This window comes from Pipistrellus kuhlii, unplaced genomic scaffold (genome assembly GCF_014108245.1).
Source record: "Pipistrellus kuhlii isolate mPipKuh1 unplaced genomic scaffold, mPipKuh1.p scaffold_m20_p_7, whole genome shotgun sequence".
NCBI classification, from domain to species: Eukaryota; Metazoa; Chordata; class Mammalia; order Chiroptera; family Vespertilionidae; genus Pipistrellus; species Pipistrellus kuhlii.
Genome location: NW_023425573.1, coordinates 6,502,529 through 6,527,887, shown reverse-complemented (window position 1 = coordinate 6,527,887; position 25,359 = coordinate 6,502,529). Strand labels below are relative to the sequence as shown.

General features: G+C 44.6%; 1 protein-coding gene across 3 annotated transcripts in view; it reads left to right on the top strand.

Annotated features, from left to right (window-relative positions):
- The first annotated feature begins 21,826 nt into the window (after positions 1-21,826).
- CCNYL1 (cyclin Y like 1) overlaps positions 21,827-25,359 on the top strand; it is a 38,510-nt gene continuing 34,977 nt past the window's right edge. The window contains exon 1 of one of the 3 annotated variants that reach the window (XM_036422250.2): positions 21,827-22,148. In XM_036422250.2, the coding sequence (XP_036278143.1) occupies positions 21,923-22,148 (226 nt within the window). In that variant the 5' untranslated portion in view covers positions 21,827-21,922. The remainder of the gene's footprint in view (positions 22,149-25,359) is intronic. The other 2 variants (XM_036422251.2, XM_036422249.2) reach the window with 2 other exon arrangements.

The window sequence follows — 25,359 nt, the reverse complement described above, 5'->3', positions numbered from 1 at the left end:
CCTGGGCGTTTTCCAGCTTGGCATGTGGTTAATATTGCCCAGAGATCATTTGATTCAAGAATCAGGATCACATGGACTGCTTGTGCTCTGCCCCTTCCTCCTCCCCTCCCTCTCTTTCTTTTATTTATTTCTTTTATTTTCTTCTTCTTTTTGAACAGTAGCATTGATTCTCTTGAATACTGTCATTCATATACCAAGTTACAGTTCTCTTAAAGCCAATTAGAGAAAGTACCGATTCAGGGAATATCTCTAGAAATTCAGTAACTTTCTATTTATCTTTCTTTTATCTCCATTCCGTGAAATTTCCCAGCAGTGATATCATTCTCCAGAAATGCGTCCTGGGTGAAACCTTTCTGCATCTCCACAGTTGAGAAAAAACAGTTGCAGTGAATGCTTGCTTTGTACAAATGCCATTGGCACGTGACTTGTGGAGAATGCGTCATAAGGGATGAGAAAAAAACAAGGCCCTGAAATTCAGGTGCTGGGGTCACACAGGGTTCTTTCCAGGGAGGGACTGGGAGGCATACCACACTCTTGGCACAATTCACATTTTCACTCAGCAGAGTAACATAGTTCTTTATGTCATTGGCTTTGGGGATTATTTGTGAAATGTGGAAGTTATTGAATGCCAAAGGCCAAGAATTTCTTCTAAGTTAATCATGAGTGGCCTTCAGTAAATAATGTTGCTTGTTAAAAATCACCCATTGTATTACAATTTACAAACCATCAAATCCCTTGTTTTTGTTCGTTGTTATTTCATGTACTGCTTCAAGTTTAGATAAATTGTAATTCCACTGAAGATGTCATAACTGCTTGTTTCTGTTTTCTGCTGCTTTGCTATGACTTGATTTATATTTTTATTATTAAATCTATCTAAAGCTTTTTTGTATACTATAAATTAAATTGTTTTTCAATATTGCTAGCAACCAGAAATAAACCCAGAAGGGTTTTACGTCCCATTAAAGAAGATAATTTGCATATTTTAAAAAATACTAAACACAGTATAAATGTGAGGGAATTTAAGCCAAAGGGAAATTTTTTTTTAATATATGTATTTTTTCATTGATTCCAGAGAGAGGAAGGGAGAGGAAGAGAGAGATAGAAACATCAATGATGAGAATCATTGATCAGCTGTCTCCTGCATACCTAGGGATTGAGCTCTCACCCTGGGTATATACCCTGACTGGGACTTGAACTGGGACTTCCTGGTTCATGTGTTGACACTCAACCACTGAGCCATACCAGCCAGCCGAGAGGAAAAATGTTTTGCATTGGAAAATATTCCAAGTACAGTAGTCACATAACTAATTTTCTTTTGAGGTATGTTTGGATAGGATCCAGGAAAAGGAACCTTTGTAAAGCAGATGAATGTTTTATCTGAAAACATGGTCCACTTAAGAAACAAATGAACTACCAAGCACTTATTTAAGTGTCTATGTTCGTTACTGAGGCACAAATTATACTCAATAGACGCTTCATGCTAAGAAAAGCCGTGACGTATATAAGATGAGTGCCTTCCTAGTGATTATTCTCTTCAGGGGCTAGAAAATAACTACTTAGAAGGATTATGCATGAGGGTAATTATTCTTTAATGGAGAAAAACTAGGGGGATAATTATAAGAATGAAGAAGATATTTCCTAACCACCTGGCACTTAAACAAAAAAGGGAAACTAGTATTTTTTCAGAAAGACTTGGAAGTAATACCGCAAGACAATAGTACACACACAAAAGAATTTTCCAAGAAGAAACCAGAGATTATGATATGTTAAAGTTCTTTCTAGAGCCATCAGCAAGATGTGTTTTACTATTCCGGTCAATCACCTTTAGTTGACATTCCTACATAGCACAGTGGAAGGACACACCCAGCTCTGAGGTCAGTCATTGGAAGCAGGAGCTGTCAACAGAAAGACATTTCCTGCCGGGGAGTGGGCCGAGTGGCAGTAGAGAAAAGCAATTTTTTAATTTCTTATTTTGGTTAATGCACTGAAGGAATATTAGTATGCTAATAAAGGTCTGTATCTATGAGCCTACATAGGCTTTACTCAGTTAACATGTCACTGATGTTGTCTTCTGCTAGAGTGGTGGTTATTCTTAAGTCTGTCATATCAGCCCCTGCACTGTGCCTCCTGGAGGTCTCCAGCCCTGCCTCAGAGGAGCTGCGGAGCTGGGCAGATGTAAGATGGCTCCTCATTCTTTGTCATTCATCACATCATTCAAGAAGTGGAGTCCTTGTCCCTTCCCTTCAGCCCCAGCAGGTTCCGTGACAGCCCTGATCAGAGGATATATGGCAGGAGCAGTTCAGTGCCTAGGTCTTCATAAACGGGCTGCTCCACTTTCTGTCTCTTGGAAGGTTCACTCTCGAAGCCCTGAGCCACCGTGCTGTGAGGCCACCAAGCCAGCCCCACGGAGCGGTCCTGTGCAGAAACAGAGGCCCAGCCAGCACCCAGCTGTTCTAGCCACGCTGGTCCATGTGTCTAATCTGTGAGTGAGGAAGCCATCACGTGACGCCTGCCTCAGAAGCCATGTGACTACACCGCCAGACAATCCTATACTTGACAATGTTTTCAGTACCTACCTGGCACCATCCATAGTTATTACAGTATTATTGACTGTAATCCCTCTGGTTTACTTTACATCCCTGTGAGTGTTTCATAAATAACAATTGAATTGAGGTTTTTAACAAGCCTCCCAAACCCAGAAAAGATGAATAATCAGTCCTTCAACACACATTTTTCTTTTACTTTCTATTCTTGAGATTAAGATTCTAGATCCTAGAGTTACCCAAAACAGTATTATATCTAGTTATCTATAGCCAGAGACATCTTTTATCATTTGTCTATGGAAACCTCTTTGATTAGTCCCGCCCCCCACCCCTCCAAATTGGCATAATAGGCATGATGAGAAGCAGGATATCAAGGCAGAGAAATACATAAAAAATCCTTCTTACTACTTTGTATGTTGGTGGGAATTTATAGCTATTTTTTCTTGTCTGTGAAAGCATTTAAAGGTAGGAGTGTACGTCTTTGGTTAGGAGGAATTTCTTTCCTTTTTCAAAAAACTAGGTTCAAGTTTTATTTCATATTGTATTAAGTAACGTTTAGTTTTTAGTTCTAAATTTAGGCAGTAACCCTTAGCCATAGAAAATTATAAAAACTCAAGAAAGAAGGGGAAATTCCAATTTGGAAATTCCAATTTGAAATTCCAGCTGCTTTATGGGTACCTTTAAAAAAAAAAAAAAAAAAGTGCCTTGAAGAACTTCTGACAGTGGAACTGGGTGGGGAGGGAGGAGAGGGAAGATAGCAGGGCATTCCAAAGGTGGAAGCAGTGATGTGGAAATAAAACTATTCAGCATGGTTCACAGTGTCATCAGAGAAAGGCATGGATGGTCTTTCTCCATCGCTGGGGGGAGTGGGGTTCTTGGGGTATGCTGGGAAAAGCTTTGCCGGAGGCCCCCACCAGGGGGGTAAGATAGAGTAGAAAGCTTTGTTTTCGTGGAATTATACCCCTGTGTCTCTAAAGCCCCGCTTCCCTTAGTCCAGTCCTGAAAGATGCACAGCTGGGGGCTCAGTAGAGCTAAAAGAAAAGCCAGTGCCCAAGGTTTTCCTTCCATGCTGGAAACTGATCGGTACAGCATCAGGCTCCTTGCAGCCCATCAGTCCATTGTGTGGGGCCCGTGGCCATGAGCAAGGTGGGCGAATGCAGAGGCGCAGGAGAGCAGGACCCTGCAACAAGAGTCCAGAAAACACGAGTGCAAGCTGCTTTGTTTAGGAGATTACATACCTCAAGTCTTCCTGAGCTGGCCATAGCCATGCCTACCCTGGCCAATAAACTGTTCCCAAGTGTGACGGACAGACACGCCACCTTCCCTAGGTCCCCTGGACTAGACTGAGCATGTTTCTCTTCTCCCACTCCAGTCCCTTCCCCCCGAGATCCCGGAGGAATAGATCGGAGGCGGCCTGGGGAGGGTTCGACTGCAGCCTCCAGGCAAAACTGCACAAATGACTTTAATGTCTGGCTTTCCTTTTGCTCCTTTCCAGTTATTTATACGTGGGTTGTTTGGGTTCACGGAATAAAGATGGACACAGATAAGGCCAGCCGTGAGTTATGAGATTTTGGAGATCACGAATGTTAGGCTAATGAATTGGGCGTTTATATTCTGCAGGAAGTGAAAATCCAAGTTTCACATTTGTCCTTAAAAATCTCCACTTCCGGAACAGCACATAGAAGCACAATGTCATATTTGAGGCTCACTATTTGTTCATTTCCTGTGAGACGTTTTTGAATATAAAATTGGAGGAAAGACTTGTATTTAAGTTCCTTCCTGATTTTTTTTCCCCCCAATGGGAAGAGGGAAAGTTACACATTTATCTTCCACCATTGGACTCAAGCAGAATTCCACATCTGTGCCCGGGTATAAAATAGTCACAGACACAGCACTGCCATTACAACAGAAAAAATACTGTGCTGCTCGAAGAGCACATTTACAACCAGTAAAGATCCTTTGTATTGTTATCTAAGATCTGAGAAGCTCGTGGTTTTGTTTGTCCAGTAAGGTGAAAGAACTTTTTAATTTTAAATCTTAGGTTTAGTTTTTCTTTGTCTAAGGCCTGATCCATTGCCAGTGGTGAGTCAGAGGAGATGTCTGAACTAGTCCACATGTAGTTATCTGTGTCATGTCTTATCTTCCTTGGAAGGCTAGGACTGTTTCTTATTCACCTACTTCTTTCATAAGAACCTAGCAAAGTGTTCCTATATGAAATGTTTGCTGAGTTATATAAAAAGGTTTCTGCTATCTGTCAAAAATGTAAGTCAACAAATAGCATTTTGTGATGTGGATATGGATGTGAACATTAGGCTGGTGGTTGGAATCATAAGGCCACAAGCAACCCAGAAGTTCCCTTACCCCTTTTCCTTGACTGGGAGGAAGAGCTCAGTGAAAGCTATTAGCCGAAGGGGAAAGAAATTCTGGTAAAGTTATCTTTTCAAAATAGTAATAGAAAAGCAAAAAGATTTACGGACAGAAAGTGGCTATCATTAGCTAAAAAGATTGAATAACAGAAGCAGGATCACTGAGCCCACACCCTAAAACCGTTGGCCAGTGAAAAACCTACCGGGAGTGTGGGGATAAGGAACGCCACATATACCTTTTGAAAATGTCACCCTGAGTGAGAAGGTTTAAGGAGTCTTCTCGCTTTTCATTTCTACCCCACCCTCCACAGGCCACCGGAGTCTCCTCGGAGGTGCTCTAAGGGTTTCTGTAGGTGTTTCTGTGGGCCGGACGCATGGGAATCTAAGGAAGACAGCATGACAAGTTGGGCAGGAAGTAGCCTTCATAAAGTTGTCATTGACACCAGCCCAAAGAGAAGAAAGGCCCTTGTCCTAGGTATGTGTTTGCAGGAGATACGTAGGTACTGTTCTGAACTCAGGAAACAGGAGGGATTCTCAGAACTCTTCCTCTCTGGGGTTCCTGGACATTCCTTATCTTTTCATCACTGTTATAGATCCCCTGAGCTGCATCATCGCACTGGGTTAGATGTGCCGTAAGACACAGCTCTTAAAGACACAGATGGATGGTGGTCAGGCTCTGAGTGGCGGAATACATGGGGAGATATAGGTCAAAGGGTATAAACTTCCTGTTATAAGGTGACTAAGTTCTGGGGACTTAATGTACAGCCTCTATGCGGTCTCCATTTTCCATCCTTGATTATCAGGGTTCTCTCTGGCTAGTCTTCAGTTGATTTTTCAGAGTGGTTTTCTGTATTTTAGTTATATTTCCAGTTTGGTTCTGGCAGAGTGTATATGTGTGTGTGTGTGTGTGTGTGTGTATATATATATATATATATATATATATATATATATATATATATAATTGATTTCAGAGAAAGGAAGGGAGAGGGAGAAAGAGAAACATCTATGGGCTGCCTCTTGCATGCCCCCTTATGGGGATCAAGCCCACAATCTGGGCATGTACCTGACGGGGAATTGAACTGGAGACTTCCTGGTGCATGGACAATAGTCAGCCAACCGAGTCACACCAGCCAAGCTCTAATTATGTTTTTTAATTTACTGTCAAACTAACTATGACCATAAATTGAAGTGCCATCATTCTGATCAAATAAAGCCACAAATTCAAGTCATCCAGGCAAGCCATAACACACCTTTTTAGTTTTTATAGCCAAAGAAAGCAATAAATGACAAGGGCTATCATGCAATAAAGCTGTTATCAGTCTGTGAGAAAAGCCATTCATATTCGTAGTTACATTATAACCACACTAACCTAATAAATTCAGATGCCTTTTATATGTTAGACTATTTTCCCATTTCATTCCTACCATCCCTGCATGAATCACACTGGGTAATCTGTTATAGTTTAGAAGATTTTGGCCAATGGTCAACACAAATGTAAGTGATAGCACATGTAGACTCGTTTCTGAAATAACAGGGGAGATTTATGATGAGAAGTTAGTGATACGTGTGGGAATTTTAGTAGCCGTGGAGTTGAGATGCGGAGGAATTGGAATGAGAGGGTTAGGCCCACCTATTGAGCTAAGAGAAGGAAATTTTAAAGAGAACCACTGGATTGAGATTCTGGCTGAAAAAGGGAACTTGAATCCCTGAAGGTTTCAGATCCGTGCTGGCCCGGATGCCAAGGTTTGCCCAAAGGACACGTAAGGGCCTTCAGCACTGGGCAACTTCTGCTGTGAAAGGAGTTCTGACTCCTCCTTTCCTTAGGGGGCCCTCTGAAAGCACTGAGGTGACTGGTGACAAAAAGAGCTTATTTTCCGGCTGATGTGGCTCAGTGGTTGAGCGTTGACCCAGGAACCATGAGATTGCCAGTTGATTCCCAGTTAGGGCATAGGCCTGGGTTGCAGGCTAGATCCCTGGTGGGGCGGTGCAGGAGGCAGCCCATCAATTACTTCCTCTCTCATGGATGTTTCTAGCTCTCCACCCCTCTCCCTTCCTCTCTCTCTAAAAATCAATAAACATGTATTTAAAAAAAGAACTTACAAAAATCTTGGTGATGTCCTACACAGCAAGAAACAAATTGTGTGTGTGTGTGTGTGTGTGTATGTGTGTGTGTGTGTGTGTTTAAAAGGATAATTCCTATCATTGCTCCCTGTTGAGGTGTCATATAATTGAGGAAAATTCATTTTTAGGGATGACAAAATCAGAACCTAACGATCGTCGGTGGGTTGTGCTTATCTATACTCAGCCCCTCTCTGCCTCCAATTTTCCATCACCAGTGTGAAGAATGGGGGTGCACATGCCAGAGATCTCAGGCACCAGAGAGGCGACTGGGATGGTGAGGGTGCACAGGCGAGGGTGCCCCATTGAGGTAGGTTTCATTTACCCTTCGTGTGCCCTTTGCCCAGGTTCAGGACGGGACTTTTGGTGAGGGAAGAAGCTTGATTAAATTCCCCCTATGGTAACTAGGCAACCATAGCACATGCTTTACAAATTATGTCTTATTGGGCTGAAGCTGCACTTAGGATTAATCATAAGAGAAATCTTAGAAAAGGTACAGAAAGTAAATCTAGTTTCTTGTTTGTCGTCATGAAGCATGGTGCTTACTTTTTAAGAATCACATAATGGTTTAGCGTGGAGGGTGGTGAGTAGAGTCCAGAGTAACTTTCTAGCTCTTTTGCTCACCTCAACGCACATGAAGGATGATGGTCTTAGAGCAGTTCTACTAGTAAATAATCTAAGGAAGTTTGATCCTGTTATCCAACAGGAAGAGCCTTGGATTGATTTTCAAAGGCGAAAAACTTTCATGCTCTAATTACTGTTAATGACTAATCTCTGTGACTCTCCTCAACATATTATAGATGGCCACACACCAGGCGAGCTAATAATACAGCATGAGACACTCTTGTGTAGAAAACTTTTGAAGACTCAAAATCCAGCTGAGGCCGCTCTTCCCTCTTCAGAGTTCCAAGGGTTCTGCAGAGCTGTTCCCACTCCTAACAGTAGGATTTCTGGATAACTCCCCCAGCCCCGGACAGGAAATACTATTTTACCTAGGTGCCAAACTAGAAACAACTGCTCAAGACTAGAGCAATATGGGTATGAGATGATGTCAAAGAAGTGCTGGGAACCCTGCACCCAATTGTAGGTCGGAGTGACTGTGGGCTGACATTTTAGTAAGGAACAAGGATGGAGGCCATGACAGAGGGCTCATACCAGGTAAGGAGCTGGAACCAAGACCTCTGCGTAAGAACAGGATCCAGGAAATACCGACCCTCTGTGACCAGAGCATCAGATAGACCACATCCCTGCCCTAAAGGAAGTTTGTGCCTTGGGCACTGGGTGCCTAAGAAGTAATTTCCTTTGAGAAATGAAGACTCCCTGCAAAGAACTTATATGCATATATGGACACAGACAATAATGTGGTGAAGGTCTGGGGTAGATGTGTCAGGGGGGTTAGGAGGGGGTCCAAGGTGGGGGGAAAGGGGGACATCTGCAATACTTTCAACAATAAAGATAAAGACAACTGTAAAAATTTTAAAATTAAGTTGGAAAGAAATTATATGGATTTAATAATAAAAGGCATAAGGTATAGAGATACATTTTTGTAGGACAAAAAATTAAATTATTCCAATAATGGTTATTTCTGAATGGATAAAAAAAGGTTTATAAAAGGTTGTAAAAAATGTATAAGGTCTAAATTTGTCCTGTTCACATGGCATGAGAATACCGAGCCCAGATATTAATATTAAATAGATTTTGAATAGAAGGAACCCCTGAGAGCTGTGACAGAAGCAAACGCAAAATCTCTCTCAGCAACACTTTCATGACTCAAGGCCCCTTGCTAAAGATGTGCTCATAATTAAAAATTATAGACTTCATGAGAAAACTGCAAGGGTCAGAACACAATAAATGGGAGAATTAGCACCATAAGAACTTGAGGTAATAGAGAGTAATTAAAGCAACCAAATGACAATAAAATAAAACACAAGTAGGAAAAGATAAAAGGAATGGATTGCTTAGTAAAAGAAAGAGATGTTAGCCCTGGACAGTTTGGCTCAATGGATAGAGTGTCGGCCTGCAGACTGAAGGGTCCCAGGTGCGATTCTGGTCAAGGGCATGTACCTTGGTTGCAGGCACATCCCCAGTAGGAGGTGTGCAGGAGGCAGCTGATCGATGTTTCTCTCTCATTGATGTTTTTAGCTCTATCCTTCTCCTTTCCTTTATGTAAAAAAAAATCAATAAAATATATTTTAAAAAAGAAAGATGTTAGAATATGACATAAATGGACATATATTCCTCAAAGTCACTAAGTCATAATGGATTCAAATTGAAATCAAAGAATTGAAAGTAAATGACATTATTTTTATTATTATACTTTGGAATAAATTATCTGTAGGGTTTATGGAAACTCAATTATGTGATTCTTATAAGATTATGTTTAAAAGCATCTGATGGATTTAGTTTAGGTCATAAATGCATAAACATTTCACTGATTTTTCAGCTACTATATGAATAAATTATTTTTATAGGAATGTTTTTCTAGTTTTTCATTTTTTTCTAATTATAAAAACCATCTTTATTATTTGAGGCAAATTCTGCAATATGGAAAAAAAGGAAAAAATTAATAGTCTCTCTATCCTGAAAGGCGATTAACATTTTAGTATATTTCCTTCCAGTTCTTGCTGAGCAATATGTCCTTATGGGGCTGAACTTATACTGAAATAACATGTAGTATATTCTTTATTTTATAAATGTAATATGTCATAATCATTTCCCCATAGCCTTAAAACTTGTTAAAAATAAAATTTAAGTGGTTGCATAATATTTTCTCATGGATATATCATGTATTTCATGTTACATATATCAATTGCTTCAACTTTTCATTGCTATAACTCTGCAAGAAATACTTGTACATGTCTTTTTGTATGTCCTTAGGTATATAAGGATTATAGCTAGGATTTTTTTAAATCCTAGGAACAAGCCTTGATCTTCTACAATTTATGTTTTCAAGTGTATTTTATTTTAATTCAACAAAATTTGTTGAGTATCTACTACATGCCAGACAGCTTTTTCCTATAAAGCTATGATGGTGTTTTTTCCTCTCATTGTCAAAATCATTTCTTGTACTATAGAGCATTTGGTGTGTGCGTGCGTGTGTGTGTGTGTGTGTGTGTGTGTGTGTGCGTGTAAAAGAGGAAGCATAGAAATGAGGGGATTAAGCTGTCCTCTTGTTCAGTTTTTAGGATCTAAACCAGCAAATAGAAAACAATTAGAAGGGTATTTGCAGGGCACTTCCATTTGCATAAACAAGTTTACTGGTTAGATGCATAGGTGACCGAGTGTTGGTTTATTCCATTTGACCTTTAAAATATGTTTGCAGTGACCCAGCAAGGCACATCAGACTACCTCCTTCCCAGACTTTCTTCTCCTATAATTCTAGGATTTGATGACAACTTTTGTAGCTGCATTTTGATAATTATGTTAGCTTACCAAAATGTCTACTCAACTAAAACCCACCAATTAGAGCCACAAACTCCATCTCATCTATTTCAACTGAGAGGGACAACACTGACCCTGTGGATCAAATGAACCACAGCAACCATTTTTAAAAAATTAAAAAATGGATGTCTTTTACACCAGGTGGGGCCTGCTCTATTGCCAAATTCTGTCAAAAGATGAGGCAATGAATGTATGTCAAATGGTAATTTAAAGCAATAGAAATCTACGGAATAGCTAACCACTAGGTTGAATACCTGAAGCTAATATAATATTGTAGGTCAACTATAATTAAAAAGTGAATAAGAATACTCCACAAGGGAAAAAGACATAGAAATGACTGCCACTTAGGACTTAAATACCGTAACGTTCCTTAACAATGTTCAATGGTGAGGAAGAGGAAACTCAAACTGAATAACAGGAAAACGACAAGCTGGTTTTCATTCTGCAGGAACAGTTTCTCTTCTATTTCCACCACTAGCCTGTGACGACTCAAAGATCTAAGAAATGGCTGGGATCAGAAGCCACGAGGGTAGATGCTGAGTCCATGTCTCCAAGCCCCAGGCAAGTCCATACAAAGTGAGGCTTTCTGGAGACCGGCGGATGATGCCCCTTCGGCAGATTTCTGAAGACGGCAGCGTCTTCACTCTGTCTCGAGGCCAGAACCCTGGAAGGTGCAGAGACAAATAGAGCCTGTGCTGTCTCCTTACCTCCTCTGTCTCGTACATGTATGGGGTGTTTCTCCTGTTTCAAAACCCAATGAATGGGACCCTCACCATGTGTTCACTTCTTCCTTGGAGTCAGGATGCACCTTTCAAACTCATTCCCACGTTCCCTGTGTGCTCAAATGGAGAGGATATGGAGTTGGGGGCAGGCAAGACCCGGTTTGTTTTTTTGTCTCACTTTCCTCATCTGAAAAATGGCAAGACAGTGAGCTCCTCGAGGAGGGATAATGATACATGAAGGTCACCTGACACGGTGCTTGGCACTCAGTCATTGAGCAGCTGCGAAGTAAGGAAGAGACTGAGCGTGGAGCCAGACTGCTGAGGTTTGAGTGCTGGCCGTCCCTAACTGCTGTGTGGCCTTGGGCAGGCCCCTTCCACTCTGCACCTCCATTTCCTCATCCCTAAAACGGGAACAAAGAGAGCGCCTGCTTTGTGGGGAGGTGTGAGGAAAGAATGAGTTAATATGCGGACAGCATGAAGAATGGCGACTGGCACACAGTAAGTCCTCAGTAAAAACCTTAGCCATTCCCTAGAATAAAAATTAGCAAATTGTTTTTCCCATCTCATGAGGTTGTTGGGAGAGTTATATAAAACAACCCACAAAAGTACATAAGAAAGCTTCTAGTTCATATGAAGTATTCAAACTTTGGTGATTATTCTGACTATGATTATTGGTATTTTACTCTATTGCATAGTTCTGTCGTATGAGACAGATTTTTTTCATTTCTATCAACAATGACGTGTTATTAGTAATTAATTAGATGCTATCATGCGTTGGCATAAACCATGGGTAGACAACATCTGGTCCATGGCTGTATAAAGCCTGAGAAATCATTTGATTGGACCCTGTCAAGGCAACCGCAGGCCGTACTCAAAGTTCAATAAATCTAGGAGATTCTTCATAGCAACATGAACTTACAATAAGTGAATTATATTAAGCGAATGATGGTAGATATGCCCAAATGGCCTTTGGCAGAAAAACGGTTCCCCACACCTGCTATAAACAGTGTTTTCTTATATGTGTGAGGAAAGATCTGAACTGACAAGAGTTACAATAACATAATGAAAGAAAAACACACCATGGATTTGCCTCTCTTGAAACGCCTTATTTTACTGCTTCCCAGCTCTGTAACACAGACTTTCTGAGTTTTCAATGTTTTACTGTGTGAGTGAGTGAAAGATATATTTGTTTCCTTCAGTGATTTGAGTCAGGCCCTGGTAATCAGCTAAAGTGAGCTCTGACACTCTGGAACAGTGTCTGCTGACAGAAATATATTTGGCATCACCGGGGGAATTTCAAACTAGGGACAGACAATGTCATGCTCCCTCAAGCCCAAGATGACAGTATTATTGTGGAGTACAAACGTGGCTAAAAGGTGGTATGCTGTCATTTCCGTACTGAACACAGGGTCCTGTTAGTGTCTAGTTAGCAAATTACAAAGATTAAGCTCTAGTTTTGCAAATCAGTTCCCTCCCTTCCCTCATCCCGGAGGCATTTCTAACTCACTCATCCTGGAAGGTGTGGGTTCACTTGAGGTTTTATTTTGGCCTTGCCTCGGTATTTCTGGTGCGGACAATCTCCTAATGGTGAAATTACACTAAAAGTCTAAGAATTCAGAAACTGACTAGCCGGGAAGGAGGCGTGTGGCTCTGGGGCTTCTACAGAAGCTCTGTATTTTTCTAAAAGGGAAGAAGTAACACGAGGAGGTCCTTAGTACTGAATAGCCCGGTTTTGTCACCTTGCCTGGGTTTCAGGTTTCCCCAAGGCCTTTCCGAGGTCAAGAGGAAATAATAAACCAAACCAACCCAAAAGCAGAAAGAAAAAGAAATTCCAAAAGAGGTTTACTAAATTTGTGGGTTTTTGTTGTTGTTGTTTTTAAATAAGAATTGGGGCCCTAGCTGATTTGGCTCAATGGATACAGCATTGGCCTGTGGACTGAAGGGGCCCAGGTTTGATTCTGGTCAAGGGCATGTGCCGGGGTTGCAGGCTCGGTCCCCAGAAGGGGTGGGAGGGGGAGGTGCAGGAGGCAGCTGATCAATGATTCTCTCTCATCATTGGTGTTTCTCTCTCTCTCCTTCTTCATTCCTCTCTGAAATCAATACAAATACATTAAAAAAAAAAAAAGTTTAGGCCAAACTGATGACTTGCCCAGGAGCAAGATATCAAATGTCCTCTGTGGTATATTTTATTTTATTATTGTTATTTTTTAAATTCTCACCCAAGGATATTTTTCCATTAATTTTTTTTTGGAGAGTGTGGCTCTTCCACAAAATACCAAATGTAGGTGTGCATGTACAGTGCGATCGAAACTTTGTGGCCCATGCACAGAAGTCAGTTTTCGGCCTGGGCGAGTCTGTTTTGAAGAAGTGGTTCTAACGCTGAGCCACACTCAAGGGGCCAAAGAGCCACATGTGGCTTGAGAGCCGCCATTTGCCGACTACTGCTCTAACCAACTGAGCTCCATGGCCAGGCCTTCCTTTTTGTTTGTTTGTTTGTTGCTATCAGTTTTATGGGTTTGTTGCTCTTTGAGAAAGACAATCAGTTTGGTCTCTTGTTTTCCATGAATAATAATCCAAATGCAGCCTATAGAAGAATGACAAGTAAATGTTAATAGAATCAGTAGGCCTTGGGTAGGGGGCTGTGCAGAACATGGAAAGACTAAGTAGGAGGCAAAAGTAAGTTACTTACATTCTTTTTCAAAATACGTGTATTGTTGAAAGTATTACAGATGTCCCCTTTTTCCCTTATTGACCCCTTCTAGCCTGCCCCCCTCTCCCCCACCCCAGGCCTTCACCACACTACTATCTGTGTCCAGGGGTTATGCATTTATGCATACAAGTTCTTTGGTTAATCTCTTCCCACCCACCCAGTTACTTATATTCTTACAGGAAGTTACTGATGGGGCTCTCTCCAGGAGAGAGGACTCCTCAGTAACAGGAGGGGGCCGGAAGCTAACAAAAGCCTCCTGAGAGGAGCATGCAGTTCAAAGTTCAGCCAACACTGGCTGTGTTATTGCTCATGACCTCTGACTTGATAGGAAATCAGGAGATGTCCAAATTGGGCGGGGTAGCCATTAACTTCATTCCCATACTTGAGTAATGGAGATTGTCCACTTCCCTGAATTTTTATTTGCAGATATCAGATGAGGCTTTCATTTCTCCATTCCCTGGGAAGTCAGGAATGAGGAAATGAGAGAGAGAGAGAGAGAGAGAGAGAGAGAGAGAGAGAGAGAGAGAGGAGTAAGGTGGAATCTTGGCAGTTGGAACGATTGAGTTAGGAAAGCTTGAGTTGGGGTGAAGATTGGAACTTGGGTCTAAAAACACAGGGAGAGAGAACAGACACAAGGGAGGGGAGGGGTGGCAACCAGCTGGCCTTAGAATTGGGGAGGAGCGGTCCTGCTGTTGGGGCTTATGTTAAATTGCTGTTTATCAGATTGGGCAGCAGGATGGCCAGGTGGGATGAATGCCAGGGGGAACAAGAGGGCTTAGCACCTGGGGCCAATGTCCCCGATGCCCCTCCCCCTGCTTCTCACTGCAAACTTGTCAGACGCACTGCTAAATAATTCACTTGATTCATAAGAGGGTTACACATATTTTGGTACATCTAGTCTGGGCTTCTCGGGAGCCAAGGACCTCTGTTCAGGTGTCAGGCTTGATGGTTCTCCCGTGGTTTCCTGTTTCCCCAGAAATAATCTGAAGTCCTTAAGAGTGCTCTAGGCCCAGTGGTACCCTGCTTTCTCTTCTAACCTCGTCGCCTCCCATTCTCCCCTGAGAGACTCCTCCAGAAACCTGGCTCTGCTTTCCTCTACGGCAGAGAACCAAACTCCACTCTCCGGCCTTTTCACTCACTGCTCTTCAGATACCCGCAGGGCGCGCACCTTCTCACGCCATTCGGACCTCCCTCTCGGCCCCTGTGTTAGATACGGCTGCCGTACCAAGTGCCACAGACCAGTGGCTTACACAACGGACATTGATTTTCCTCCAGCTCCTGGGGCTGGAGGCCCAAGGTGAAGGTGCTCGCAGGATTGGTTGCTCCCGAGGGCCATGAGGAAGGGCCTGCCCCAGGTCCCTCTCCTGGGCTTGTAGATGGTCCTACTGTTCCCTCTGTGCTGGGGTCTACCCTCCCTCTTCTAAAAGCTCACCAGTCATGGTGGATTAGCTTATTCTAACTTGTCCCATTCTAACTTATTACTGTATTTTGAGGTACTGGAAACTTGGACTTCAACATAGGAATTTGGAAGGTTGGGGAGCAGGCACAGTTCAGCCCATAACTGCCGCTTCTCAGAGAAGGCTCCCTGATACATTCTAAACAGTATTCCTATAGGCTGACACACTTTTGTTCATTCATTTTTTTAAGGCCTCTCTTTACTTAAATGTCAACCCTAGAGGTCCCAATTCTTTGTTTTGTTAATTGATATATCTCCAGTGCTTGGCTTACCTAAGCCTAGAGAGTAACAGGCCCTCATAAATATTCATGACCAAATGAATACATCTTATGAAGCCATTACAAATTACTCTGCAAAATAGCAATGACAGAGAAAGATGGTAAAGGTGTACTATTTTTCTTCCTAAAGCAGTTTTACAAAATGCATGTGTAGCATAGTTTTATTTTGAAATCATATACATATCATTTATCTTTATTAAAATAAAGCTTGGAGGGCTATGCAACAAATACTAACAGTAGTTGGCTCTTGGGGTGGGGTTTTGATTTAGTTTGATTTCTCTCATTTATGTGTATTTTCTCATTTCACCCTTAATTATATTTTACTTCCATAAGAAGGAAAAAAAACAATACAACTTATTAAGTTATTAGAAAATATTTTGTCAGAACTTTTAATTAATAAGTGAGAAAAAATACATGGTTTATCTTTTTCCATGCGGAACGGTGGGATACACAGCAGGCAGGCAATTTCTCCCAGCCCTGTGACTGAGATCACAACCTGCGGAGTCCAGCCAGCTGCATTCAGGTCTCCCTTGGCCCTTCCTCAGGCGTATGTGTCCTGCATATTGGACCTAAGTCTCTCTCCCATAGCCTGGGGTGATAACGGTACACGCAAGACTGGGGCTGTCTCTCAACCCTGGAGCAGACTGGAATTAGATAGCAGTGATTTGGAAATCTGAGGACATGAAGAGTGAGAGAGCAGCCCAAGTAGTTGGCTCTCCCTTTATTTTTTCTAAAGGGCAGGCCAAGCAATATCCAGATACCCACACCTTGCTTCCGGATTCAGGACCTGGACTGGGGGGAGGGGAGTAAGGCACTTGCCAAAGGTGCCAAATTTAAAGAGACACCAAAAAACTGACTAATCAAGACCAGTCATATTTTAGTGGACTATTTTTTTAAATCGTGTTAAAATCTACAATGAGCAAAATATCAAAAATCTTAATAAAGGCTAAGTTTGACTGTTTTCTCCTGTCCCTCAGGATCCATCCCTCAGCACAGCTCCCCATCCAGCCATAGCCTGAAGGTAGGAAACCTTCAAGAATTCAAGTCATTATTAATTACTACTTAATTACAATCAATTATCCAATTATTCTGAGTCACAGAACTGGCTTGGCTCACTCTCTGGCCTTCAGTCAGAGCCCTGGAAGGCTGCCAGAAGGGAATGTGTATTTTTCTAGCCCTGTTCATTTCTTTCTCCTCCTCAGACACCTAATCCCAGTGGCTACCTAATCAGAGCTTTCACATCTTGTGGAGGACTCCGAGGGGCAGTTTTTCCTGCTCTTTTATAGAAACAGAAAGTGCCAGCAAAGCATGGTTTTTACCCAAAAGAGCACTGAGCAGACTTTGCAGATGATACAGACTCCGCCGCTTCTGGGGGAGGGCACACTGACCTTGGCATACCTTGCTTTAAAAACAGGCAACAGCAAAGAGCGTGTTCATTCCATCTTTTTCCCAGGAGAAGGGAAAATCCTTCTGTGAGGAGGCCAGCTGGGCTTCCTGCGGACAGCTTCCCTGCGGGCCTTTCGTATTACCTTCGTGGGATTCTGTGGGCATTAGTTTGTGCATGTAAAGCATTTCACGGTGCACATTCACATGGAAATTGCGAGTTAAAAGGAGCAAAGATAACATTTAAAGCGAGGTTGCATGCAATGGTTTTGTCTCACAGAGGACAATGCATCTGCTGATACCATAGATTCTACGTTGCTCTATTGAAGTAATCACTAGAGAAAACTAGAATGTTTTTAGCATATAGGTTTTAGAAAATGTCTGCTCTCTTCTCAGTTTGATGTAACATAAATGTTGTTCTCAAACACATACATCGAGGCATCATGGAATAAACTTAACCTTTGGCACATTTGTTTCTGAAAGCACCGGCAGAAATCTGTTTCTGGCTACAACAACACTCAGAGACCAAGAGGAAGGGGATCCCTCGGGTGCCAGGTGGTGTACAGGACTTGGAGCAAGTTCAGCATCCTCCATTGTAAGGGATGTTCCAGGTGAGCTTACAACAGTGAAGAAACTGGCTTTGAAAGTTTTTATTTTTTTATTTTTTATTTTTATTGAAGGAATGCTGCCCACCACACTTTTCCCTTTTTAGATTCACGTATTTACATAAATAAATTAAAAAAAAGTAAAACACTCGAATTATATCGGGTGTCTCCCCTCCCCAAATGTATATATACACTTTGAATAATTTTAAAGGCAATCTACTGAAAATTTCATTTTCAAAAAGGGCTATCAGCTGTTAACTTACGTATACATTTTTGGGGGGACACAGGTTCCCGCTTTCACAGGCCAGGCACCTGAATGGGAGGGAAGAAGCTGATATGGACACAGGAGACACGACATGGAGGAGAATTGAGGAACCCAGCTGACACCCGGAACTGACCCTGCAGAGGTATGGCTCCAGCTGAGCCATCTGGGCCAAGCCAGCTGCTACATACACTCCTGCTGAGGCCCTGGGCATCCTGGAGCAGGGATAAATGGTCCCCAATGTGCCTGCCTGATTCCCTGATCCACAAAATTGTGAGCGTTATAAAATGGCTGTCGTTTTGCTGAAACCGGTTTGGCTCAGTGAATAGAGCATCGGCCTGCAGACTGAAAGGTCCCAGGTTCGATTCTGGTCAAGGGCATGTACCTTGGTTGCAGGCACATCCCCAGTGGGGGGTGTGCAGGAGGCAGCTAATTGATGATTCTCTCTCATGGATGTTTCTAGCTCTCTATCTCTCTCTCTTCCTCTCTGTAAAAAAATCAATAAAATATATTTAAAAAAAATAAAATAAAAAATAAAAAATGCTATGGAGGCCCAGATACAAAAATCAGAGGCACAAACAAGGATAAAGAATGCTAAAAAATAAGGAATAGTTATAACAGCTCCCCAATTCTGATTGTTGGTATTCTCAATTCCACTTTTTATTTATTCATTCATTCAGGAAAAGTGTATTGAGACAGCTACAAGGCAGAGATTATACATAGTGCCGGGGATTCAGAGAAAGAATAAAACAGATCTGTTTTGGGGGAGTGTCTAGTTTAATGGGGGTGTCGAACATGTAAGCAGTTTCCCTGCCACACGATTCAGGGCTGCTCTGCAATAAGGGTTGGCAGAGAACTAATAGCATGGAAGATGCAGAATCTTCCAGCCTTGAGGGAATCAGAGAAGCATTGAAGAGAAGGCTCTGCTTGAGAGAAGTTTCAAAGAACAGGTAGAATAAGCCACAGACACAGACAATAGTGGGGTGGAGGCCTGGGAGGGGTGGGTGTGGGTTAAAGGGAGTCAATGGGGAAAAAATACAAAGGGGACACCTGTAATATTTTCAACAATAAAATAAATTTTAGAAAAAGGACCAGTAGAGGTATACTAGTTGGCCAACGTGGGTAGGCACTAATGCTATGGCTGTGAAAAACAGGGCAGGTTGGATTTGGACACTGTGGTCTCAGTTTTCCTCTGCTTTTCCTGGGCAGAGTGCTGCTTACATAACCAATTTTTTTTTTTTTTTTTTTTTTTTTTTTTTTTTTTTTTTTTTTTTTTTTTTTAGAGAAGTATTCTATCTGTGTGGTAAGTACGGCTGAGAAGGAACAACTCATGGGGTGTGGAGGATTAGTCAACCTAGGCTCATGGAATGAGCACCCTCCTGGCCTGGCCTGCTCAGCAGAGGAGCCAAGTCCTTAGATCCCCCCTCTCCTTCCCCCCTGTCCCCACTGCCCCCACGGCAATGCAAACAAAGTTTTTGGTTTGTTTTTAAAAGCGTGCTTCCTGGTCAAATACGACTTTTTAAAATTTTCAATTACAGTTTATTCTCAATATTCCATACTAGTTTCAGGTGTCAAGTGTAACACGACTCTTCAAATAGGTTTCCTGGCTTCTTAACATCCATCCAGTTTGCTTCTGATAGAAAAATTCTAGAGGTGCTTCAGGGCGGATGCTGTGCTGTGAGGATAAAAACAGATTTGTCTCACCCAGCCAGCATGACTCGGGGGCTGCGCGTCTACCTGTGACCCAGGAGGTCGCAGCTGAATTTCTGGTCGAGGGATTGCCAGCTGTGAGCTCCATCCCCAGTGGGGATGTGCACCGTAGGGCAATCGGGTCATCCTGGGAAAAAGATGGTCCAGAAGCCTCTGAGCATTGTTTCTAGGGGACAGACGTGGTTAAAAAGGCTTCTTCAAGCTTCTCCCTGCTGTCAAGTTTAACGAAACTCCTACAGCGTTTCTAACATCAGCCTGATCTGAGGAGGCTGCTGTCAAAAGGCTCCTGGGAGAAAGAGGAGGAGAAGTTAAATTACTGCAAGAAAAATGGTTCTAACGTCAGTAAAGCAAGGAAGGGGCGGGGGCAGGAACTGAGTGGAGGCAGGGGAAATGCGGGAGGGGAATGGGGACACCTGTAATAGTGTTAACAATAAAAATCAATATAAAATAAATATTTTTTAAAAAAATGTATTGATTTTTACAGAGAGGAAGAGAGAGGGATAGAGAGCTAGAAACGTCGATGAGAGAGAAACATCGACCAGCTGCCTCTTGCACACCCCCTACCGGGGATGTGCCCGCAACCAATGTACATGCCCTTGACCGGAATTGAATCTGGGACCTTTTGGTCGGCAGACTGATGCTCTATCCACTGAACCAAACCGGTTTTGGCTAAAATAAATATTTTTAAAAGTAGATGAAAGGCAACGTTTTCTAGCAAGGGAGCAAATGTATGGAAATCTTATCCTTTGTAAATAATATGGGAGAAGCAGTTTGAAGCTTATAGACAGTGTGCGCCCAAAGGAAGCTTCTGGTGCCTGGGTAACACCATCTAGTCTGGGCGTCCCTGGTTAGTTCTGGATTAACTGGAGGATAAGACCAGCAGCAGAACTTGGTATAATTGTGAGGGTTGGGAGCAAATGTGCCGTAAGAACTGAGAGAGGCTAGCTATCCTTGTTGCTGCTCACTGCCAATCATTAGTCAGCCTTCACACCAATGACTGAGTTCAGAGAGCCCGGGAGTGTTCCAGAAACTGAAACCCAAGTCTTGTGAAACGACCAGTTCTCAGGTTGAGCTGGGGCTTCCCTGGCATCAGCTTCATGCGTTTACAATCACGTTCAGAGGATGTGTTCAAAGACAGTCATTCCTTTCTGTATTAAAATTGACTTGTGCAAGAATGGATAAATGTTAAAAAAAAAAAAAAGGAAAAAGAAAATGATTCTTTTCAGAATTTTCCGAATGACAAGTTGGCTGATGGATTGGTGTTCTGAGTTTGCAGGTTTTGTCAAAGAAAAAAAGATAAATTGAAAATATGAGAGAGAGAGAGAGAGAGGGAGGATGAATCTGGGGACTCCTGCGGTGGAAAAGCGTTCCGGGAGGGGCTCGCTGGGTCCCCGCCTGGCTGATGAGGCGGCGGCAGGGTGACGTGTCCTCCAGTCCATTCCCGGCACAGTCACAGCCGGTCTGAGAGCTGGACCACGGCCCCCGGGGGCTGCGATGGCGAGCCGCCCGCGACCGCTAACCCGTTTGGAAGGCAGAGCGGAGCAGCATCTACAATAGTTTCAATAACGGTCAACGAGTTAGGGTAAACGAAGTCCACTCCCCAGCAAATACATCCCATCAGTCCGCTGTCAGACCCCGGGGACCCGACTTGCTAACCGCCTGGCTTCTCACTGACGGGGCTTCGCGGAGCCCACCGGCCGGAGGGCCGCGCTCCGCTCCCCGCAGGACCCACCCGGGCGCTCCGGGCGGCGCGCGGTGCACGGACACCCAGGTCCGCGGAGCGCGCGCCGGCTGGGGGGGCGGGGCCGCCGGGAAAGGGGCGGGGCCGGGCCTCCGGAGCCACGCCTCCTCCGGGAGGCGGGCGGCGCGGAGAGGACTCCGGGCGCGATTGGCCCCTAGCCACCACGTGGCCGCAGAGCGCGTTCCGGTTGGCCGGCGCCGGCTCGGACAACGGCTTTCCGCGGAGAGGCGGTTGGGGCGGAGGAGGAGCCTGCGCCGCGCTCTCCGCTCGCAGTGGTTGTCGTGGGGACGCCGGCCGGTCCCCACCCCTTTTAAATAAGCCGGGCCGGGCGCGCCCGCACGCACTCGGCGGCTCGGGGCGGCGCGAGCGGCGCGGCGGCGGGGGTGCGGCCGGGCCCGGAGCCCTGCCCGGGGCCCGGCGGCCCGGCGGCGGCGGCGGCTGCGGCGGCGGCGGCCGGCGGACGGAGCGGGCGCGGCTGAGCCTGCCCGCCCGCCTGCCTGCGCGGCGCCCGGGGTGCCGGCGGCGCCGGCCGCGCCATTGTTGGGGGAGGGGGCCCGCGGCGGCGGCGGAGCCGGGCTCGGACCCCCATGGGGAACGCGCTGACCTGTTGCGGGAAGCCCGAAGCCAGCCCCCACGTGGGCCGGCGCTCGGGGCCGGCCGAGCCCGGCTACGAGTCTGAGGTGTACGCGGCGGCGGCGGGGGACGCGGTGGCGGTGGCGCCCTCGCCGGCCGCCCTGGAGCCCGCCGAGCGGGACGTGGGCACGGGCGAGGGCCACCACCTGCAGCACATCAGCGACCGGGAGATGCCGGACGGTAAGGCGGCGGGGCTCGCCGGGTCCCCCCGGGGGGAGCCGCCGCCCCGGGCTCCTTCCTGCGCGGAGCGCGGCGTCCCCGGGGTGGGCGGCGGGCACCGGGGCGGCGGGCGGCGGGCACCGGGGCGGCGGGCGGCGGGCACCGGGGCGGGAGGCCGGCCGTGCCCGGCGTCCTCACCCCTCCTGCCCTCCGGGTCCTGCCGGGCCCATCGCCCTCCGGCCGGCCCGCGCTCGGTCCTTTCCCGGGTTCCCATGCCCGGCCCAGGGCGCCTGGGGCCCGTCGGTGCTCCGTCCCGCCGGCCGATGGCTGTGTCTGGTGCCTGGTGGGACTTTATAAGGACGTTTTGGGTGTATTTTCTCTCTTTGCTCAGTGAAAGCGGTGATGCCGCAACGTGGGGGTGTCCATCCGATCTCCCGGGCTGGACCTGCCCGCCCGGCGGCGCCCCGGGGAGGGCCCGGCCCCCCGGCCCCCCTGGCCCCCCGGCCTCCCGCCCTCGGAGGTCCTGGTGCCTCGGGGCAGCTCAGGCGCCAGCGTTGTAGGGCTGGTGGTTGAAGTTCAGAATGGAGACTGGCACAGGAGGGTCTGTGTGTGTCAAGCACGCAGTTTTCAGCAAATAGAAGCTGCTTTATTTCTTCCAGCTATACTTTGGATAAAGAAGGCGAGAAAATGTGGGAGAGGGAACTTAAAAAGAACTGAAGGATGTAAAATGTTAACTGCCAGTGCTGTAGAGAATACGCCCCCCCCCCCAATAAAATAAAATAAAATAAAATAAAATAAAATAAAATAAAATAAAGGAGAACCCAGGGCGTCTGATCACCTTAAATTCCTACTTGGGTACAAATGTGCCTTGACTCACTCCAGGGACTGTACAGGCTAAACTTTCACATTGTCTGCCCTAAGGGAGAGGGGAGAGAGGGCGTGGTTCATGAGACTGTTGGTCAACGTTTCAAGAGAGAAAAAGCAAACAAATTCAGACTTTAACTGGTGACATAAGGAAAGGTTTGGGAGTTGAGATGCCAGGTCCTGCGCAGGAATGCTGTCTCCATGGTTCTCTCCCCTTCCTCTCCCCTCCTGCCCACAGCTCCCGTTCACCTTTAAGAATGTTGAGTAAAAGTTGTAAAGATCAAACAGCTGGGTAGGGTGGAGGGCGAAGAGAGGAAATGTCTGTTTTAAATAATTCTGGGTGGTCACAGGGCTCCTAGAGACTGCTCTTTGAAGTAGAAAACAACGAGGTACGGAGATGTCAAAGGCCCGTTTGTTTCATTTAAATGCCAGAGGTTATTTTATTTCATAGAGAAAATGTTTTATAGATCTTACTCCATTTAAACTTCAGTTGAGCTTTTAATTTCTTTAAAAGTTAGGATAGTAAGCTTGTGGATTTACCCAAATAGTGGATTTGGCTTTGTAACTGGGAAGTACTTCCTTTTCAGAATATTCAAATGTTGTGGGGAAAAAACCCACAAATTATGTGAATGAATTGTACCTTTAAACACTTGTGAAAACTTCTGCTCTTAGGTGTTGTAAGGTAAGCCTCTGAGTGATTTTACGAACCAGTTGGTAGAGGGGTAGTGTTGGGTGAGAGACCGAAATAGGACCCTTATGTATTCTTTTAAGATGTATAATACAATTTCATGTATATCTCATTTGTCCCTTCTAACTGCAAATAAGACCCAAGCATATGTTCTCCCTATATTACCAGTGAGGAAAGCAAGACTTAAGAGATCTGAAATGAGCCTGGCTGTGGTGGCTCCGTGGTTGAGCATTGACCTGTGAACCAAGAGGTCAAGGTTCGATTCCCAGGTTGTGGGCTTGATGCAGGAGGCTCTCTGTCCCTCTCCCTTCTCTGAAATCAATAAAAATATGTTTCAAAAAAGAGATCTGAAATGACTGTGTAACACAACTACTGGACAGAAAGGCTGACATGGAGGTGAGAGATACACCAAGTTCAGTTCTTGTGCTTAAAAACCTCTTTAGAATGCAGCTTATCATCCTATCTAATAAAAGAGTAGAATTCATTATTATAATTTAACTAGAGGCCTGGTGCATGAATTTGTGCACGGGTGGGGTCAGACTGGCTCACACTGCAGGGGTGTGTGTGTGTGTGTGTGTGTGTGTGCGCGCGCATGCAGGCGGGTGGTTGGCAGGCTGGTCGAACTCTGGTGAATCTCCCAGTCAAGGGGACAGTTTGCATATTATCCTTTTATTCTATAGGATTAGGATGTCATTTTGTAGTTAAGGCATTTTAACATTAAATGTTCTTACCCCAAATTAAAGTAACCATTGATTTTCACTGAACATTAAACCCCTTTTAGGTTTTTGTGGTTCTTATGTCTTTAATTCTGAATAACGACTAAGATATGAAAGTAATGCTGATCTTAGAAGATAGCATTTGATGAAACTATAGAAGATATAGGAAAATTGGGAGAGACTTGATTGGTTTTAGGTGCACTGAAGTGGTTAGATGTCTATTGGGCACCATTCCTGATATAGGACAAACAGTATTATACAAGACAAGCCCCTGCTTAGGTCCTTACAGTCCAGAGGAGCCGCGGGGCAGACGATACATGAACAGACAAGAAAGTCAGGGTGGCTAAAGACAGCGGCTCTCCTTAAGTGACATCGAGAGGGGGCCATGCTGAGTTCCTCCGATGGCAATACGCCTTTGTGCAGGCAAAAGGACATAAGGTCATGGGGATGGCTGCAGCAGAGGCTCACCCTGATGACAGAGATGGGCACCCTGTCTTGGTCTGGCGCCCCTGCTCACCTGCTCCACCAACCTGCCGTGGCCAACACCCGCTATGTTCCACTCTGCCGCCTGCTGCTGACACCCGCCATGTTCCATGAGCACCCTCTGGTGGTCAGCATACGTCATAGCAACCGGTTGTTTGGTTGTTCTGCCATTTGGTCTATTTACATATTAGCCTTTTGTTGTATATGATAGGATTATATAGATTGTGCTTACATTTCATTTGATTCTCACAATGGTTTAGTATAGGAATTATATTCGTTTTTCATTTGAGAAGATAGTATAAATTTGAGTTATCCAAGTTTTGAAAAATGATGCTGGCTAAAGCAGGAATGTTAATTCCAGATTCATGGCACATAGGAATAGAATTTATATATCGGCACATCATGTGAGCAGCTTTGGGGATACTACCTTTTTTCTCACTCCCTTTTAAAATTTTATTAAAGTAATTAAACTGTAGGGTTA